Raw genomic sequence first — 21244 nt, forward strand, 5'->3', positions numbered from 1 at the left:
CTCCAAGCCTTGAGGAAGACAGGTTGTCCTGTCGAAACGCCTTGGCAGGAGAGGAGTCTGCTGTTTATTACTGGGATCCACTACTTGTTCACGGATACTGATTGGGGTATAAGGCCAATACCCCAGTCACAAGGTACCGTACCATTCCATCTTGTGCATCCCAGTTCATGTATACATTTTTCTGAATAAAAGTATCAACACTAAAAGAGGCCTATTCCTTTTTTGGTTTCCATGATATGGACGGGAGGATTTGATCATCAGGAATAGACAACTCCTCACCGCACCACCAAAAAGATACCTTGATAAGTGTATATCGACACATTTATTTGTGAGTAGGGTACGCATTGTATACCTACAGAAGTTGCACCTGGGGTGAATCTGTCTTTCGGTTGTAAAAGATACCTTTATATGTTTATTCCCACCATTTAATCGTGAGTGAGGGGTACGCATCATACACTCCTAGAAGTTGCACCAGTGGTGAAAACCGAATAATCTGTAAAGATACCTTTATATGCACATATCTGCTCTTTTAATCGTGAGTGAGGGTACGCTTTTAGTCACCCGCTCCTTAAGTGCACCCCCACTTTTTACCCACATACAGACCCTAAGCTGACGCTTATGTATTTTCTTTATTTCATATCCATTTGACGTCACTGGATAAACTGTGTGGACAGCCAATCATCGCCCCTGGTCCATCCTTCCAAACCAGTCGTATCTACATAGGGTTGAGTGGTGACCCTGCTTTCTTGGACTTGGCTGAAGATCGGTCTTGTTTGCGCCTTGGGACTTTTTTATCTTTGTATTTTGTCGACAAGCTCAGAATGTTGGAATGCCAAGATCTCCTTGACCAATCCGGAGCTATGAGGATGATGGTTGCTCCTTGCGTCCTCACTCTCTTGAGGACCCGGGCCAGCATGGGAAATGATGGGAAGACATATGCCATGTTTAAATTCCAGGACTCCATCATGGCATCCACCACCCACGCCAACGGATCCCTGGTCTTTGCACAGAACTTGGATACCTGACAATTGTGTCTGGACACCATTAAGTCCACTTCTAGGAGTCCCCAAAGAGCCACAATTTCCTGGAACACCTCTGGGTGTAACGCCATTCTCCTTCCAGGAGATCTGCTCTGCTGAGAAAATCCGCTTCCACATTCCGAATTCCCAGAATGAAAACAGCAGATAAGGCCGGAACATTGGCCTCTGCCCAATAGAAGATCCGAGACACTTCCTGCCTCGCCATCCTGCTGCGAGAGCCCCCTTGGTGGTTCACATAAGCCACAGCTGTGGCATTGTCTGACTGGATTCGAATGGGAGATCTCTCTGAGAACCTCTTGCGCCTGCAGAAGCATCTTCCAGACTGTCCACAGCTCCAGGACATTGCAACCTCAAATTCAGGGTAACTGCTCCCCAGCTGAGGCTGGCGTCGTGGTGACCACCAACCAATCCCATGACCGAAGGGAACGCCCCAACTGGAGGGATTCCACATCTGTCCACTACAGTAAGGAATTCTTAGTTTCTGGAGTTAGGAGAACTTTCTCCATTTTCATGAACTTTGGGTTCCCCGACCAACATGCAAGGATGTTCCATTGGAACGGCCTCGAGTGAAATCTGGCGTACTGAAGGGTCTCGAAGGTCGCCACCATTTTGCCCAGTAGCTTCAGACAATACCATACTGACGGACCAGGCGACTGCAGAATGGTCAAAACTAACTGACAAATATCGCTTCTCTGCTGACTCAGCTTTGAACAAAAGGTCATCCAAATATGGGATGATTACAATTCCCTGGAGCCTGAGTGCTGTTGCCATGACCGCCATAATTTTTGTGAACACCCTTGGAGCTGTCGTCAGCCCAAAGATGAGAGCCCAAAACTGCAGATGTAAATCACCTATCGCAAAACGCAGCAAAGACTGATGTTCTTCGCATATAGGCATGTGCAAATAGGCATCTTGAATATCTACCGAAGCTAGGAGTTCTCCTGGCTCCAGAGAACTGTTCTCAAAGATTCCATTCTGTAGTGATCCACCCACAAGTGGAGATTCAGAGACTTTAAGTTCAGAATTGGTCTGAATGAGTTGTCCGATTTGGGCACCAAAAAAAGAATGGAGTAAAACCCCTTCTTCCTTTCCTCCTGCGGTACCGGAACCAAAACGCCCTTCTCCAGGAGAGAGCTTGCCGCCCCTAAAAGAGCCTTTCTTAAGCGTGCCTCCCTGGGTAAAGGTGTAGGCAGAAATCTCCTTGGGGGAACGCCCCTCAGGTTGACCAAGTATCCCTGGGAAACCACATTGAGAACCCAAGGATTCTGGGCGGATAGAGCCCAAGCGTCCTGGTACAGTAAGAGGCGACCCCCAACTCTGATTCCAGACCGGGGAGCCTCCGGCCTGTCATGGGGAGGGCTTCTCCTCCCCCTTGGAAGCCTGCTTTTTTTTGTGAAGGCACCAAAACGGGACTTGGGAGCTTTAACTTTTCCAGCCACAAATCTTCCTCTACCTGACTGTCCTCTGGAGGAAGCACCCCCTCTAAAGGATATAAATGCAGGGTCCCCCTGAGAAGGAGGAACTGAACCAACTGAAGATTGTGAGGATGACAATGGCCTAGGAGATCTCACCAACTCATCCCTGTTTAAAGCCTGTACTAAGGCAGACACAGACCTTCCCAGAGCAGCTGCCCATGCAGGCTCCGGCTGCTCAGCCCTCTGGGCTTGCGCCCCACTGGGCACAGATTCGCATGTAGGGCAAATATCCCCATTACACATCTGTTCAGGAGTTAATTTTAGCCCAAAAAATTTGCAGTTAATTAACATGGCCGACGCTCCTTCCCCCAACACAGCAGCATTACACCTTTCAGCCACAAATCTTCCTCTACCTGACTGTCCTCTGGAGGAAGCAGCCCCTCTAAAGGAGGGACGAAAGGAGGAGCGAAAAGCAGCAAACCTGGAAGTTCCCTGTTTGGCTGCCGGCATGGGAAGAAACGTACTCTTTCCCCCCAGTTGCCTGTTTAATGAGGGATTCCATTTCAGAACCAAAAAGCAACTCCCCTTTAAAAGCCCATGCCTCAAGAGACTTCTTGGATCCCATGCCTTAAGCCATAAGGCCCTCCTGGCCGTCACAGAAATGGCTGACACCGTAGAAGCCATTTTGACTCCCTTTTATCCAGCCTCACAGGTGTATTCAGCCAAGGCAAAAGCTTCTGAATCCGGCTGGAGCAATGCACACAGGGTATCAGCTCAAGCCATCATGGCCTTAGAGACCCAGGCAGAAGCAATAATAGGTCTGAGAGTAAACCCAACACCTTCAAACACTACTTTTAAACAACCCTCTAACTTTTTATCTACCGAGTCCTTAAATGCAGCACCCCCTTTCACAGGCAAAGCTGTCGTTTTAGACAGCCTAGCGACTGGGGCAACTACCAGTGGGACTTTTTCCCACAATTGATATGCTCTTCAGGCATGGTGTACAGGCTTAAAACCTCTTGGGCATACAAAGTCTCTTATCAGGCATTTTCCACGCCCCTCCTAGCAATTCCTGCATGCCTTCACCTTGAGGAAAAGTGACTGCGTCCCTGTGCTGTCTCTGGAACACTCCCTGTTGGGGAGCCTTATCCACCTCAGATAAATTCAATGCCTGCTTTAACAGCCAAAATTAAATCATCAACACCAGGGACAGAGGATTCAATCTCATCCCTCTGATCCCATGACATGTCTTCCACACACTCTCCGTCCTCCTCGGAGTCTATATTAGGGATAGGTGGGGTGGATAAAGGATGTCTGCGTGAAACCTCAGACTCCTTAGTAAACTGCTCCATAAAAGCATTAATCATGTGTACACTCTGAGCAGTGTCCTGCATGGCCTGTATAAATGCAGTGTCCCCCTGAGAGGGTGGAATGGAGCCAACAGAAGGTTGTGGGGATGACAATGGCCTGGGGGATCTCACCAAATCATCTGTCTATTTAAAGCCTGTACCAAGACAGACACAGACCTTCCCAGAGCAGCTGCCCACGCAGGCTCCGGTTGCTCAGCCCTCTGGGCTTGCGCCCCACTGGGCACAGATTCGCATGTAGGGCAAATATCCCCATTACACATCTGTTCAGGAGTTAATTTTAGCCCGCAAAATTTGCAGTTAATTAACATGGCCGGCGCTCCTTCCCCCAACACAGCAGCATTACACCCTTCTGTCATGATTTTATCACAGTGCACTATGTCAGGCGATTGTACTAAGGCAATATAAATACCAGTGTACTTATCTGTCTGCTGTCTGACCCTCTGTGGTTACCGGGGATGGCGTCGCCTCAGAAGAAACTTGTCACTGGGAAAATCACCTTCCAGCTCCGCACAGTGTGAGATGAAAGGGCGCCAGGGCAGAGTGAAGGAAGAGACCAAAGTCCCTGCTACAGCGGGGTGGGAAGCTCTTTGGTGCCTTTTCCCCCTGTAAGCTGCTCCTACTGAATGTTTCTTCTATATCCTGTTTCTCCCCTTCAATGGACCACATGGAATCGCACAGCAGCACTGAGCTCCTGTTACAGGCTGCAATCTCCTCAGAGTTCATCCAAGAACCCATCCAAGATGGCGGCTGCCATTGCGGGGTGCCGGTCACCCATGATCCCCCCCTATGCAGGGAGCGGGCTCTGGAGTCCCCAGGGTCCAGGAAACCTCACTTGTGACCCCCGGCAGAACCCCCACCTGACGGCTGGAGACATTAGCAGCCTCTGGGGAACTGTAACAAAGCACCCCCCCTAGAGGCTGAAGATAGGAACAGGCACCTTTTTAAATAAAAACGATTGGGAAGACTCATAAGGCCCCATCCAATAGTCAGATTTGGCCTGTTATCTTCAGATTCAGATGGATCTCACAGACCGATCCAAACGCTGCACCAAAGATCCGTCTGATCTGAAGCCACCAGGGGTCTATATATAGGATCTGATCAGATGTATCTGAGGTGTATAGAGTAAAAAAGTAGCCCAGAGTCAGATCAGCTATCTGGGAGAGTTTATGGGCCGCATTTATCAAGCAATATTTGCGGTTAAATCCCCGAAAACATCAGTTTTCGGGGGTTAACCGCAAATATTTAGTATCCCCCAAATGTATTAAAGGGGGACCTGCCGCGATCCCCCCTGCAGCGCCGCCGGCCGCATCCCCCATAGGTTTCTATGGGGGATGCAAAGCTGCCGATGTATCAACATCGGGCAGCCCGGCTTCGCACCCCTGGACTATCGCCATTCTGATATGGCGATAGCCCATTGTAGCCTATGGCTACACATCGCACTGCCCGAGCGGCAGTGCAGTCAGCGGGGTCGCGGAGAGGTCAGCGCATAACCGCACATACGCAGACCTCCCGGCTTCCGGGTTAGGGTTTCGCAGGGACGGGCTCCTTTCGGAGCCCTGGCCCTCAATTTGATAAATCCTGGCGGTATCACATGATACCGCAATGCGATGCCCGGCGATGTCATCACGCCGGCATCGCTTTATAATAGAATAGAATAGAATCAACTTTATTGGCCATGTATGCTTGCGCACACTAGGAATTTTTTGTGGATTTACAGTGCAGCATCAAGCAGGGATGAAGGGGGGGGGGCAGGGGGAGAAGGCATTACATACATTACAATAAAACATTACATGTGGGGAACACATACCCACCGAGGTGCACAGCGCCTAGGCAGCCATCAGCGGCGCCACTGGTCGCCGAAACAGCCAGGTAGGTAACAATACAAGCAGAGACAGTACAGTTATCACACAGGGAACATATTTGGCTGAGCTGCACAGCTCCTAGGCAGCCATCAGCGGCGCCATCTTGATCATGCTGCTCAGAGGCAGCAGTAAAAATATTTGTATTTATGTAGCACTTTTCTTCCAAAGCTGGCACACCCTGCCAGCTTGTTGCTGGCGGGGTGTGCAACCAGCGAATGTACAGCATACAGGCTTTGCATACAGTGGGGGCAGAGGTATATGATGATGATCATGGTAAAGAAACAGTAAAACAAAGAGTAATACATAGCTTTCCTAAGAGGCTGAGATAGATGGTATCTTGGGAAAAGCAAAAATAAAACATGGCAGTGATAAATGCGCCCCTATGGGAGATCTAAAGAGATTTGTAGCTTCAGATATGTCTGCGTAGTGGATGGGGGCTTAGACCTCTGATTGTCTGTTGCCCCCACCATTCAACAACCCTATAAAACCCAAACACCCTGCTCCCCCCCCCCCCCCCACCACTCCTCCTCTTCCCTCTGTCCTTTGTACCTGAAGTAACCAAGTCATGTATTATGGCGAATTAAAGGTCACAATTTATTAATCAGATAACAAAATTCAATGTTACTTAATTGTGTGGCTAAGATAGCACTGCGGTCCACCAGCCCTTATCGTAACGGAATCATGTAAACCTCCTGGGGGGCCGGGGGGCCCTTCTCGCAACTGAAAACCTGTAACATCTGGGGGTTCCCATTTTTGCCCCCCCCCCCAACGCCAGACCGTGGAGCTCTTCACCGCCTTTGCTGGGGGGTGCCTCCGCTTCCTGGCGCCATTTTGGCTGGCCCGCAGTACTTACGCCTTCTGCGACATGTTTTGTTGATACTGCATGCTGCTTGGTGTTCACTCTTTATTCGTATTGGGATGGGCGGGTGGGATAACTTACGCCCATTATACTAAGATAGCACTGCGGTCCACCAGCCCTTCGCGCAACTGAAAACCTGTAAATGCCCGGGGATCCCGTTTTTGCCCCCCGATGCGAGGCCTGGCGCCATACCTTGGCTGGCCCGCAGTACTTCCGTCCCCGATGCGAGGCCTGGCGCCATACCTTGGCTGGCCTGCAGTACTTCCGCCCCCGATGCCAGGCCTGGCGCCTTACCTTGCCTGCAGTAGTTCTGCTGTCTGCAACATGTTATTGATACTGAATGTTGCTTGGTGTTCACTCTTTCTTCGTATTGTGATGGGCGGGTGGGATAACTCCTTGTTCTGCTGACTGTTTCTGTGTGACCTTCCCCCCCTGCCTGCTCTCTCCTTAAGAATGGGTTCCGCCTTGGGGAGGGGCAGCCCTCACCTTCTCCGTTCTACTTCCTCCCTCTCCAATATCCCTCCTTCCCATTATACTGAAACTGTGATATTATCTCTCTCCCCTTTCCACTGAGGCCACATCCTAATAGTTTATTGTTGCTCGCATCTAGCCGATGTTCGCGCTCTTTTACGACCAAATGAAAAAAGTCAAATTCCTTAGAGTTTTGTTTTTCTTCTAATTAATATTAGCCAGTTAATTAGTTAACAGAAGCTGCTCTCTGTGGAGCATACCCTCCGGAGCATTGGACTTTGACCCCATCTAGGAGAACTACCCCCCCCACACACACACACACACACACACACACACACACTTTGACTGGCCTGTATCGGAGCCCCAGGCAGGGAATGTTTGGGTGCCAGTGAACCTCCTGTTCTGCTAGAGTACAATTGTAAAGCGACACGGAATCTGCGGCGCTATATAACAAACTGTAAATAATCAGTGAGATTTCCCACAAGCCACCTCCCAGGCCGTGTGAGATACAACCTGCAACGCCTGGGCCCTCATGGCCTGTAATGGTATGTATACCTGAGCAGTATGAACATACAGACAACGGGACACCGGACAGGAACATTTATTGAGTAACGCAAATAACAAAGCAGAAGAACAAGGAGATTAGCTGGTGAGGGAATGTCCGGCCTTCTCCGCCAACAGCAGAGACAGGGGCTTGGGTGGAGAGACCGCTTCCATTGGATTTGCCCAGGAACCGTGTTTCACCAAGCGGTTGTTCCTCAGACTGTACTGCAGAGCTTTCATACTATGAGGGAACAAGAGACGTCAGGATAACAGCAGCCGCCGTGCAGTATAAGAAGAAAATGATCAGATACAGTAACATCAGCAGTGGCGGATCCGGGGGGGGGGGGAGAGATTGAGTGCGATCGCCCAGTGACAGTTCTCACCTGTCTGCTACTGCTGGCATCTGTTTAGCAGCATGCAGGGAGAGAGGGGGCTGCAGGTGGACTCTCCTCAGCACAACAGTGTATGCTCCGGAGAGATGCCTTTGCTGCTCTCCTCCCTCAGTTGCTGACCTGGGATGAGTTCAGGGACAGGGACCAGCGCATACTTGCCTACATTTTGTCACTCCTCTCTGGGAGAAGCGATTCGTGGCTCCGCAGTTTGGGGAAGGGGCTAAAATGATGCAAAAGTATCACTTTAGCCCCACCCCTCCCCACAGACCCGTAAAATTCAGACTTTAATGCTGCGGGGACGTGGGGTGCGGGAGCCTCCCCGCCATTCCGGGAGGGTAGGCAAGTATCGATCAGCGCTTTCATAGGTGCTGATTATTTGAAGCATCAGTAGAACAGGGAACATTAAGAATCAGAGGTTGTTGCTCATGCCACAGTTGGTGCACACAATGACGCCGCTGTCACAATCCATCACATGATCGGATCCGTCTCCTATTGTGTGTGTTATATATGTCATTTCTTGTGAACTCCCTGTGGACTTACTGTAACCCAATGGGGCTGAGAGGTTATCACTCTGAGGGGCCCATTTATCAAACCATATTTGCGGCTAAATCCCCGAAAACACCAGTTTTCGGGGTTTAGCCGCAAATATTAAGTATCCAGGGTTCGCAAAAACGCGCTATAGCGCGTATTTTACCCCAAAACAGTCACCGGGGACTCAGCTGTCAAAACTAAAGGGGTCCCCGAGGACGCGCTGTGCAGATTTTGTACCTGTGACTGAGACGCCGGTGTTAGCCGCTGCGAGCCAATCACTGCAGCGGCCGCCGGGACCCAATCATTGTACAGTGGCCGCCTGGCAGCCAATCACTGTACATTTTACAGGTTGCTGCCGCTGCGCACCCTAAAGCCGCGCGCCCTGCAATTTGAGAGTCACTGTGCGTCCCCCGGGCCGCCCCCCCGCCATGTAAGTCCAATACGCTGCTGAAAGCGCGGGGGGGACGACAGGATGGGATGCGGCTGTAACAGCCGCTCTCAGCAGAGTAGGTGTCGGTGAGCGGGCTGTCAGGATGACGGGGGACTGGATGTGGCTAAAACAACTCAGAGCAGCGTGTCAGCTATTCCAGCCACATCCAGTCCCCCGCCGTGCTGATAGCTCGCTCACCTACTCTGCTGAGCAGCATGTCGCTTTTCCAGCCCTTGGGCAATGACCCCCCCCCTCCCCCCTCTGTGGCAAAAAGCAAAAAATGCCCCCCCCCCCCCCTCCACTGTGGCAACGAACCTAAAATGCCAACCCCCTTCCCACCTCATGGCAACCAGCATAAAACACCCTCTACCCTGTGGCAACCAGCATAAAATGCCCCCCAGCATGTAACCCCTGCAAGGAGCATATAACCCCTAGCAACAAGCATGTAGGTAAGCAGCACTTATTATGCTATAATGTGTACTGGGCATATCGGTGTGTTCTATAATGTGTACTGGGCATAATGGTGTGTACTGTAATGTGTACTGGGCATAACGGTGTGTACTGGGCATAACGGTGTGTACTGTAAAGTGTACTGGGCATAACGGTGTGTACTGTAAAGTGTACTGGGCATAACGGTGTGTACTGTAGTGTGTACTGGGCATAACAGTGTGTACTGTAGTGTGTACTGGCCATAACGGTGTGTACTGTAGTGTGTACTGGGCATAACGGTGTGTACTGTAGTGTGTACTGGGCATAACAGTGTGTACTGTAGTGTGTACTGGGCATAACGGTGTGTACTGTAGTGTGTACTGGGCATAACGGTGTGTACTGTAGTGTGTACTGGGCATAACGGCGTGTACTGTAATGTGTACTGGGCATAACGGTGTGTACTGGGCATAACGGTGTGTACTGTAATGTGTACTGGGCATAACGGCGTGTACTGTAATGTGTACTGGGCATAACGGCGTGTACTGGGCATAACGGTGTGTACTGTAATGTGTACTGGGCATAACGGTGTGTGCATGTAAAAAAACATGCCCTGGATTTTCAGGTTTATATAGTTTCTAGTGTATACTGTATGTATCTTTATGCGAGTGGGCCAATTCATACTCCCCCCCCCGCCCCCCCCGACCCACATGTGCCATGCTGGGGAGAAGGCGAGAGGAGGCTTTATTCCGTTGGGACCCAGAAAAGGTCAGGTAGGACCCCAATTTTTAGAAGTGAAGGGTCCCTGGGACCCACTTTTTTGGGTGGTTTTCGCGAACACTGAGTATCCCCCAAATGTATCAACGGGGGACCGCAGCAGGAATCTCCGATCCCTGCTTCGATCCCCCCTGCACCGCCGCCACCCGCATCCCCCATAGAAACCTATCAACATCGGGCAGCCCGGCTTCGCACCCCTGGGCTATCGCCATTCTGGGATGGCGATAGGCCATTGTAGCCTATGGCTACACATCGCACTGCCCGAGCAGGTCAGAGGGGTCGACGCATAACTGCGCATGCGCAGACCCCCCCGGCGGGTCAGGGCTTCGCAGGGACAGGCTCCTTTCGGAGCCCGGTCCCTGCTCCCTTCCATTGATACAATACCGCAATGCGATGTCCGGCGATGTCACCGCGCCGGCATCCCTTTATGTTGATATATGCTCCCCTGAGTGCACGGTGCCAGGCTGTATGTCCTGGGACATAACCTGGGGGAAGGAGGACTTTATGGCAGTGAGCAAACAACAGGGCCTGGCCACATAGAAGGTGCAGGCAGGTCCTGGGGAGGAGAATGGGATTTCTCACTGGATTAATCCCCCCTTGAGCTGGGTACAGCTCTGCTACACTGCTATACTTGTGTGTAAGTTCGGCTTTTGAATTTTTATCGCATTTTATTTTTATTTGAGATTGTACCGAACTCTGTGTGTTCTTCAATAGGCTTAATCATCTGTTGTAACTCAGGGGCTGATTCTACACAAACCACGACGGGAAACGGCCGCGTTCGCAGTCAGGAGGGTGGGGATCACCCATGGGAAATCCCAGTGTTTTATGGGAACCAAAATACAGCGCACTGCAATAGATGTAGCGGCTATATGAAGGCATACGCCCCTCTACCACCATGTCGCTTTGTCTCTACCCGGTTTGTTTAATCCTTGCTGTTTCCAATTGTAAAGCGCAACACAATCTGCTGCGCTATATAACAAACGGTACTCTTTACTTAGAAGGGCGCCCATCTCGGCCATCTCGGGCATTGAATGCACTAAAAAATCAGGTGCGATGCGACAGACGAGATGCCCGAGATTTCCCATAGGGAACAATGTTAAATGTCTCAATTGACCCGATTTTCCTGTTCAATGCTTCAATTGACCCAATTTTTCCATAGGAAACAATGTTAAATGGGCCACAGAGGCCAAATAGGCACCCTGAAGTGAATAATGGCCACCCGAATTGTTAACGCCACCCCACGATCAACGTCAACCCGAAGCGTGGCGAGCGTAGCGAGCCCGCGAGGGGCGGCGGTACGCGTCCTACGACCTTTTCATACCCCCACTATCCACGTCGGCGTGGAGTTGAGAATAGAAAGTGTGGCGAGCGCAGCGAGCCACCGAGCCCGAAGCGTGGCGAGCGCAGCGAGCCCCGCGAGGGGCCGCGGATACCTTCACAGGTATCCGCGTCCCCTCGCGGGCTTCACAGCTGTCCGCGTACGACCGCGGGGCTCGCTGCGCTCGCCACGCTTCGGGCTCGGTGGCTCGCTGCGCTCGCCACACTTTCTATTCTCAACTCCACGCCGACGTGGATAGTGGGGGTATGAAAAGGTCGTAGGACGCGTACCGCCGCCCCTCGCGGGCTCGCTGCGCTCGCCACGCATCGGGTTGACGTTGATCGTGGGGTGGCGTTAACAATTCGGGTGGCCATTATACACTTCAGGGTGCCTATTTGGCCTCTGTGGCCCATTTAACATTGTTTCCTATGGAAAAATCGGGTCAATTGAGGCATTGAACAGGAAAATTGGGTCAATTGAGACATTTAACATTGTTCACTATGGGAAATCTCGGGCATCTCGTCGGTTGATCGCACCCGATTTTTTAGTGCATTCAATGCCCGAGATGCCCGAGATTTTTTACTAACGATGCCCACGATCAAAATCGTGGGCGCCCTTCTAAGTAAAGAGTACCTAACAAACTGTAACAGAATCTGCTGCGCTGTATAACAAACTGTAACAGAATATGCTGCGCTGTATAACAAACTGTAACAGAATATGCTGCGCTGTATAACAAACTGTAACACAATATGCTGCGCTGTATAACAAACTGTAACACAATATGCTGCACTATATAACAAACTGTAACACAATATGCTGCGCTGTATAACAAACTGTAACACAATATGCTGCGCTATATAACAAACTGTAACAGAATCTGCTGCGCTGTATAACAAACTGTAACACAATATGCTGCGCTGTATAACAAACTGTAACACAATCTGCTGCACTATATAACAAACTGTAACACAATATGCTGCGCTGTATAACAAACTGTAACACAATCTGCTGCGCTATATAACAAACTGTAACACAATATGCTGCGCTGTATAACAAACTGTAACACAATCTGCTGCGCTATATAACAAACTGTAACACAATATGCTGCGCTGTATAACAAACTGTAACACAATATGCTGCGCTGTATAACAAACTGTAACAGAATATGCTGCGCTGTATAACAAACTGTAACACAATCTGCTGCGCTATATAACAAACTGTAACACAATATGCTGCGCTGTATAACAAACTGTAACACAATCTGCTGCGCTATATATCAAACTGTAACACAATATGCTGCGCTGTATAACAAACTGTAACACAATATGCTGCGCTGTATAACAAACTGTAACACAATATGCTGCGCTGTATAACAAACTGTAACACAATCTGCTGCGCTATATAACAAACTGTAACAGAATATGCTGCGCTCTATAACAAACTGTAACACAATATGCTGCGCTGTATAAAAAAACTGTAACACAATATGCTGCGCTGTATAACAAACTGTAACACAATCTGCTGCGCTATATAACAAACTGTAACAGAATATGCTGCGCTGTATAACAAACTGTAACACAATATGCTGCACTGTATAACAAACTGTAACACAATATGCTGCGCTGTATAACAAACGGTACTTGTTTCCTAGCACGGCCACCCCGATTTACATCGGGGTGGTCGTGTCGAAAAAATCGGGTCGATCGCATCGCATGCGATTTGGTCGCATGCGATGCGATCGACGCGACCGACCCGATTTTCGACCCGATTTTTTGATTGAATGAAATGATTTTACATTGGATTCAATGTAAAATATTCCCTAGACCCCCAAATTTAACGACGTAAACCCCACCCCACGATAGAAGCCAACCCGAAGCGTGGCGAGCGCAGCGAGCCTGTGAGGGGCGGCGGTGCGCGTCCTCCGACCTTTTCATTCCCCTACTATCCACTAGGGCGTGGAGTGAGAATAGAATAGTGTGGCGAGCGCAGCGAGCCACCGAGCCCGAAGCGTGGCGAGCGCAGCGAGCCCCGCGAGGGGACGCGGATACCTGTGAAGCCCGCGAAGGGACGCGTTTACCTGTGAAGGTATCCGTGTCCCCTCGCGGGGCTCGCTGCGCTCGCCACGCTTCGGGCTCGGTGGCTCGCTGCGCTCGCCACACTATTCTATTCTCACTCCACGCCCTAGTGGATAGTAGGGGAATGAAAAGGTCGGAGGACGCGCACCGCCGCCCCTCGCGGGCTCGCTGCGCTCGCCACGCTTCGGGCTGGCGTCTATCGTGGGGTGACGACGGGGACATCTATAATGTGAAATGGGTCATATTGGCCCATTTCACATTTTTCACAGTTTTTTAAAGGTGAGATGGACTTAATCAAGTCCATCTCATCTTGTGCCATTATAATGGCACAAGGCCGAAGCGATCCTCACGATTTCAATGTTAAAAAATATTTTAACATTGAAGCCTATGGGGAAATCGGGGGCATCGCGTCGGTCGCGTCGGGACCAATGTTAATGGTCCCGACCGACGCGATGCCCCCGATATTGTGTCTTAGCCGGCAAAATGGACCTGATTTCAAAGGAAATCGGGTCCATCGTGTGGATCGTGTACCTTAACTTAAAGGTACACGATCCATAAAATTGTGGCCATGCTAGGAAACAAGTACCTAACAAACTGTAACAGAATATGCTGCGCTGTATAACAAACTGTAACACAATATGCTGCGCTGTATAACAAACTGTAACACAATATGCTGCGCTGTATAACAAACTGTAACACAATCTGCTGCGCTATATAACAAACTGTAACAGAATATGCTGCGCTGTATAACAAACTGTAACAGAATATGCTGCGCTATATAACAAACTGTAACAGAATATGCTGCGCTGTATAACAAACTAGAACACAATATGCTACGCTGTATAACAAACTGTAACAGAATATGCTGCGCTATATAACAAACTGTAACACAATATGCTGCGCTGTGTAACAAACTGTAACGGAATATGCTGCGCTGTATAACAAACTGTAACAGAATATGCTGCGCTGTATAACAAACTGTAACAATATGCTGCGCTGTATAACAAACTGTAACAGAATATGCTGCGCTGTATAAGAAACTGTAACAGTATATGCTGCGCTGTATAACAAACTAACAGAATATGCTGCGCTGTATAACAAACTGTAACAGAATCTGCTGCGCTGTATAACAAACTGTAACAGAATATGCTGCACTGTATAACAAACTAACAGAATATGCTGCGCTGTATAACAAACTGTAACAGAATCTCCTGCGCTGTATAACAAACTGTAACACAATATGCTGCGCTATATAACAAACTGTAACAGAATATGCTGCGCTGTATAACAAACTGTAACACAATCTGCTGCGCTATATAACAAAGTGTAACACAATATGCTGCGCTGTATAACAAACTGTAACACAATATGCTGCGCTGTATAACAAACTGTAACACAATATGCTGCGCTGTATAACAAACTAACAGAATATGCTGCGCTGTATAACAAACTAACAGAATATGCTGCGCTGTATAACAAACTGTAACAGAATATGCTGCGCTGTATAACAAACTGTAACAGAATATGCTGCGCTGTATAACAAACTAACAGAATATGCTGCGCTGTATAACAAACTGTAACAGTATATGGTGCGCTGTATAACAAACTGTAACAGAATATGCTGCGCTGTATAACAAACTGTAACAGAATATGCTGCGCTGTATAACAAACTGTAACAGAATATGCTGCGCTGTATAACAAACTGTAACGGAACCTGCTGCGCTGTATAACAAACTGTAACGGAATCTGCTGCGCTGTATAACAAACTGTAACAGAATATGCTGCGCTGTATAAAAAACTGTAACAGAATAGGCTGCGCTGTATAACAAACTGTAACAGAATAAAATGCACTGTATAACAAACTGTAACAGAATTTGCTGCGCTGTATAACAAACTGTAACAGAATATGCTGCGCTGTATAACAAACTGTAACGGAATATGCTGCGCTGTATAACAAACTGTAACGGAATATGCTGCGCTGTATAACAAACTGTAACGGAATCTTCTGCGCTGTATAACAAACTGTAACACAATCTGCTGCGCTGTATAACAAACTGTAACACAATATGCTGCGCTGTATTACAAACTGTAACACAATATGATGCGCTGTATAACAAACTGTAACGGAATATGCTGCGCTGTATAACAAACTGTAACAGAATATGCTGCGCTATATAACAAACTGTAACAGAATATGATGCGCTGTATAACAAACTGTAACAGAATATGCTGCGCTGTATAACAAACTGTAACGGAATATGCTGCGCTGTATAACAAACTGTAACGGAATCTGCTGCGCTGTATAACAAACTGTAACGGAATCTGCTGCGCTGTATAACAAACTGTAACGGAATATGCTGCGCTGTATAACAAACTGTAACGGAATATGCTGCGCTGTATGACAAACTGTAACTGAATATGCTGCGCTGTATAACAAACTGTAACGGAATATGCTGCGCTGTATAACAAACTGTAACAGAATATGCTGCGCTGTATAACAAACTGTAACAGAATATGCTGCGCTGTATAACAAACTGTAACGGAACCTGCTGCGCTGTATAACAAACTGTAACGGAATCTGCTGCGCTGTATAACAAACTGTAACAGAATATGCTGCGTTGTATAAAAAACTGTAACAGAATAGGCTGCGCTGTATAACAAACTGTAACAGAATAAAATGCACTGTATAACAAACTGTAACAGAATTTGCTGCGCTGTATAACAAACTGTAACAGAATATGCTGCGCTGTATAACAAACTGTAACGGAATATGCTGCGCTGTATAACAAACTGTAACAGAATATGCTGCGCTGTATAACAAACTGTAACACAATCTGCTGCGCTGTATAACAAACTGTAACAGAATATGCTGCGCTGTATAACAAACTGTAACACAATATGATGCGCTGTATAACAAACTGTAACGGAATATGCTGCGCTGTATAACAAACTGTAACAGAATATGATGCGCTGTATAACAAACTGTAACAGAATATGCTGCGCTGTATAACAAACTGTAACGGAATATGCTGCGCTGTATAACAAACTGTAACGGAATCTGCTGCGCTGTATAACAAACTGTAACGGAATCTGCTGCGCTGTATAACAAACTGTAACGGAATATGCTGCGCTGTATAACAAACTGTAACGGAATATGCTGCGCTGTATAACAAACTGTAACGGAATATGCTGCGCTGTATAACAAACTGTAACGGAATATGCTGCGCTGTATAACAAACTGTAACAGAATATGCTGCGCTGTATAACAAACTGTAACAGAATATGCTGCGCTGTATAACAAACTGTAACAGAATATGCTGCGCTGTATAACAAACTGTAACGGAATCTGCTGCGCTATATAAGACGCTGTAACGGAATATGCTGCGCTATATAAGACACTGTAACGGAATCTGCTGCTCTATATAAGACACTGTAACAGAATCTGCTGCGCTATATAAGACACTGTAACGGAATCTGCTGCGCTATAGAAGATACTAACGGAATGAGCTGCGCTTTATAAGACACTGTAACGGAATCTGCTGCGCTATATAAGACGCTGTAACGGAATCTGCTGCTCTATATAAGACGCTGTAACGGAATCTGCTGCGCTATGTAAGACACTGTAACGGAATCTGCTGCGCTATATAAGACACTGTAACGGAATCTGCTGCGCTATATAAGACGCTGTAACGTAATATGCTTCGCTGTATAACAAACTGTAAAAGGAATCTGCTGCGCTATATAAGACGCTGTAACGGAATATGCTGCGCTATATAAGACACTGTAACGGAATCTGCTACTCTATATAAGACGCTGTAACGTAATCTGCTGGGCTATATAAGATGCTGTAACGGAATCTGCTGCGCTATATAAGACACTGTAACGGAATCTGCTGCGCTATATAAGACACTGTAACGGAATCTGCTGCGCTCTATAAGACGCTGTAACGGAATCTGCTGCGCTATATAAGACGCTGTAACGGAATCAGCTGCGCTATATAAGACGCTGTAACGGAATCTGCTGCGCTATATAAGACGCTGTAACGGAATCTGCTGCGCTATATAAGACGCTGTAACAGAATGTGCTGCGCTATATAAGACGCTATAACGGAATCTGCTGCCGCTATATAAGGTGCTGTAACGGAATCTGCTGCGCTGTATAAGATACTGTAACGGAATCTGCTGCGCTATATAAGACGCTGTAACAGAATCTGCTGCGCTATATAAGACACTGTAACAGAATGTGCTGCGCTATATAAGACGCTGTAACGGAATCTGCTGCGCTATATAAGACGCTGTAACGGAATCTGCTGCGCTATATAAGACACTGTAACGGAATCTGCTGCGCTATATAAGACACTGTAACGGAATCTGCTGCGCTATATAAGACGCTGTAACGTAATATGCTTCGCTGTATAACAAACTGTAACAGAATATGCTGCGCTATATAAGACACTGTAACGGAATCAGCTGGTCTATATAAGACACTGTAACAGAATCTTCTGCGCTATATAAGACACTGTAACGGAATCTGCTGCGCTATATAAGACACTAACGGAATCTGCTGCGCTATATAGGACACTGTAACGGAATCTGCTGCGCTATATAAGACACTGTAACGGTATCTGCTGCGCTATATAAGACGCTGTAACGGAATCTGCTGCGCTATATAAGACACTAACGGAATCTGCTGCGCTATATAGGACACTGTAACGGAATCTGCTGCGCTATATAAGACACTGTAACGGTATCTGCTGCGCTATATAAGACGCTGTAACGGAATCTGCTGCGCTATGTAAGACACTGTAACGGTATCTGCTGCGCTATATAAGACGCTGTAACGGAATCTGCTGCGCTATGTAAGACACTGTAACGGAATCTGCTGCGCTATATAAGACATTGTAAAGGAATCGGCTGCGCTATATAAGACTCTGTAACGGAATCTGCTGCGCTATATAAGACACTGTAACGGAATCTGCTGCGCTATATAAGACGCTATATAGGAATCTGCTGCGCTATATAAGACACTGTAATGGAATCTGCTGCGCTATATAAGACACTGTAACGGAATCTGCTGCGCTATATAAGACACTGTAACAGAATCTGCTGCGCTATATAAGACACTGTAACGGAATCTGCTGCGCTATATAAGACACTGTAACGGAATCTGCTGCGCTATATATGACACTGTAACGGAATCTGCTGCGTTATATAAGACGCTGTAACGGAATCTGCTGCGCTATATAAGACACTGTAACGGAATCTGCTGCGCTATATAAGACGCTGTATAGGAATCTGCTGCGCTATATAAGACACTGTAATGGAATCTGCTGCGCTATATATGACACTGTAACGGAATCTGCTGCGTTATATAAGACGCTGTAACGGAATGTGCTGCGCTATATAAGATGCTGTAACTGAATCTGCTGTGGTATATAAGACGCTATAACGGAATCTGCTGCCGCTATATAAGGTGCTGTAATGGAATCTGCTGCGCTATATAAGACGCTGTAACGGAATCTGCTGCGCTATATAAGACACTGTAACGGAATCTGCTGCGCTATATAAGATGCTGTAACGGAATCTGCTGCGCTATATAAGACACTGTAACTGAATGTGCTGCACTATATAAGACACTGTAACGGAATCTGCTGCGCTATATAAGACACTAACGGAATCTGCTGCGCTATATAAGACGCTGTAACGGAATCTGCTGCGCTATATAAGATGCTGTAACGGAATCTGCTGCGCTATATAAGATGCTGTAACGGAATCTGCTGCGCTATATAAGATGCTGTAACGGAATCTGCTGCGCTATATAAGATGCTGTAACGGAATCTGCTGCGCTATATAAGATGCTGTAACGGAATCTGCTGCACTATATAAGACACTGTAACTGAATGTGCTGCACTATATAAGACACTGTAACGGAATCTGCTGCGCTATATAAGACACTGTAACGGAATCTGCTGCGTTATATAAAATAAATATAATACGCGCACTGGTCTCCGTCACATGCGCAGTCCTCGCCCATCTGCACAGAAATTATATCAGCATCCACCTCTGAATCAGCCCCTTGGACCAGAATCCTATCCCACGAGCACAATAACAGCAGCCGGATTAGACTATATGGGCATGTAAGATGTAGAACCCTCCTCTCACCAGTAGGGGCGCTTGTCCGCAGGTGACATGGCTCTCCACAGCTCGGCGAGCTCCTTGGTGGCGGCGGTAGAGGCTTTCCCAGGGTGCGCACTAAACACAAAGCATGGTATTCAGTGACTCCCACTCCTCTTACACCATCCCCACACTGATGCCGGTGTCCCCCCATGTACCTGAGGTACGGCTGCCTGTTGATCCTACAGAACATAATGAATCCATTCACACACTTCTTCCTGACACGCTGCAGCTGGAGCAGTGCGCAAGGCTTCTGTGTGAGCCCTGCGCTAAAGCCATGACAAGGACTCTCCGTACCGGAGTCATCGCTGGATGAGGAGTCCTTCTATAATATATAAATATATATGGCACATACAGTACATATACAGACTGCTCCCCCTCCCACATAGAGCCATGTGGCGAATGTTTCTGACCATTGTACGACCTGCGTTGTTGCATCATTGGCAGACAATGGGAACAAGCACAGCCACAGCCAGTCTCCATTCTGTCAATGACACCAGCAATGGGCACTTCTTAATTACCAGCAGCCTCCTGACCCTGCCTTTAGGTGCAGACACTTGGGGGCTTCTGCTGAGTCTAGCCGGTGGCCATTGTATCTGCCTCCTAGATGCGGCCACTGTGTGGACTTCATTCCGTGTCTGCTGGCTGTGATTCCTGCTCTTATCCTGTGACTGGTAGCTGTGATCCAGAGAGAAGGCCGGGGGCAGACCAGGATCCTAAATAAATGAGGAGCCAAAAGGAAAGCCATCAGCCAGAGGAAATATCGTGGAGATAGGGGCTAATCGGGCGGTTTTCACACTGCGCTCGCGTGCGTAAAGTGTCTGTATCTCAGAAGGATGAGATTGCAGGGTGATCGGCAGCTGCAGGCATCAACACAGCATTTAGGGGTGCAAGCTGCAGTACTTCACCCACAGTGACCCCAAACATAGCGGTGGTGCACTTGCCATTGCAGCAAGGCTATGACATCTGGGGGCATCCAAACACAGCTTAGTGTTACGCTTTACTGTAATTGGGGGCCCTATTGACACACAAAAAGGTGAGAAACTCATGTCAAGAATGGGGGAGACAAGAGGAACAGGGACAAGAATAGGGGGAGATGGGAGGAACAGGGACAAGAATAGGGGGAGATGGGAGGAACAGGGACAAGGATAGGGGGAGGCGGGAGGAACAGGGACAAGAATAGGGGGAGGCGGGAGGAACAGGGACAAGAATAGGGGGAGATGGGAGGAACAGGGACAAGAATAGGGGGAGATGGGAGGAACAGGGACAAGGATAGGGGGAGGCGGGAGGAACAGGGACAAGAATAGGGGGAAGCGGGAGGAACAGGGACAAGAATAGGGGGAGATGGGAGGAACAGGGACAAGAATAGGGGGAGATGGGAGGAACAGGGACAAGAATAGGGGGAGATGGGAGGAACAGGGACAAGAATAGGGGGAGATGGGAGGAACAGGGACAGGGATAGGGGGAGATGGGAGGAACAGGGACAAGAATAGGGAGATGGGAGGAATAGGGACAAGAATAGGGGGAGATGGGAGGAACAGGGACAAGAATAGGGGGAGATG

General features: G+C 48.2%; 1 protein-coding gene across 3 annotated transcripts in view; it reads right to left on the reverse strand.

Annotated features, from left to right (window-relative positions):
* Positions 1-7602: 7602 nt before the first annotated feature.
* MEIOSIN (meiosis initiator) overlaps positions 7603-21244 on the reverse strand; it is a 104380-nt gene continuing 90738 nt past the window's right edge. For 2 of the 3 annotated variants that reach the window (XM_083160403.1, XM_083160404.1), the window contains exons 9-12: positions 20204-20398; positions 19841-20007; positions 19671-19760; positions 7603-7801 (exon numbers count right to left, since the gene is read on the reverse strand). In XM_083160403.1, the coding sequence (XP_083016529.1) occupies positions 7660-7801; positions 19671-19760; positions 19841-20007; positions 20204-20398 (594 nt within the window). In that variant the 3' untranslated portion in view covers positions 7603-7659. The remainder of the gene's footprint in view (positions 7802-19670; positions 19761-19840; positions 20008-20203; positions 20399-21244) is intronic. The other variant, XM_083160405.1, reaches the window with a different exon arrangement.

The sequence above is a fragment of the Crinia signifera genome, chromosome 9, assembly GCF_055691185.1.
Source record: "Crinia signifera chromosome 9, ASM5569118v1, whole genome shotgun sequence".
NCBI classification, from domain to species: domain Eukaryota; kingdom Metazoa; phylum Chordata; class Amphibia; order Anura; family Myobatrachidae; genus Crinia; species Crinia signifera.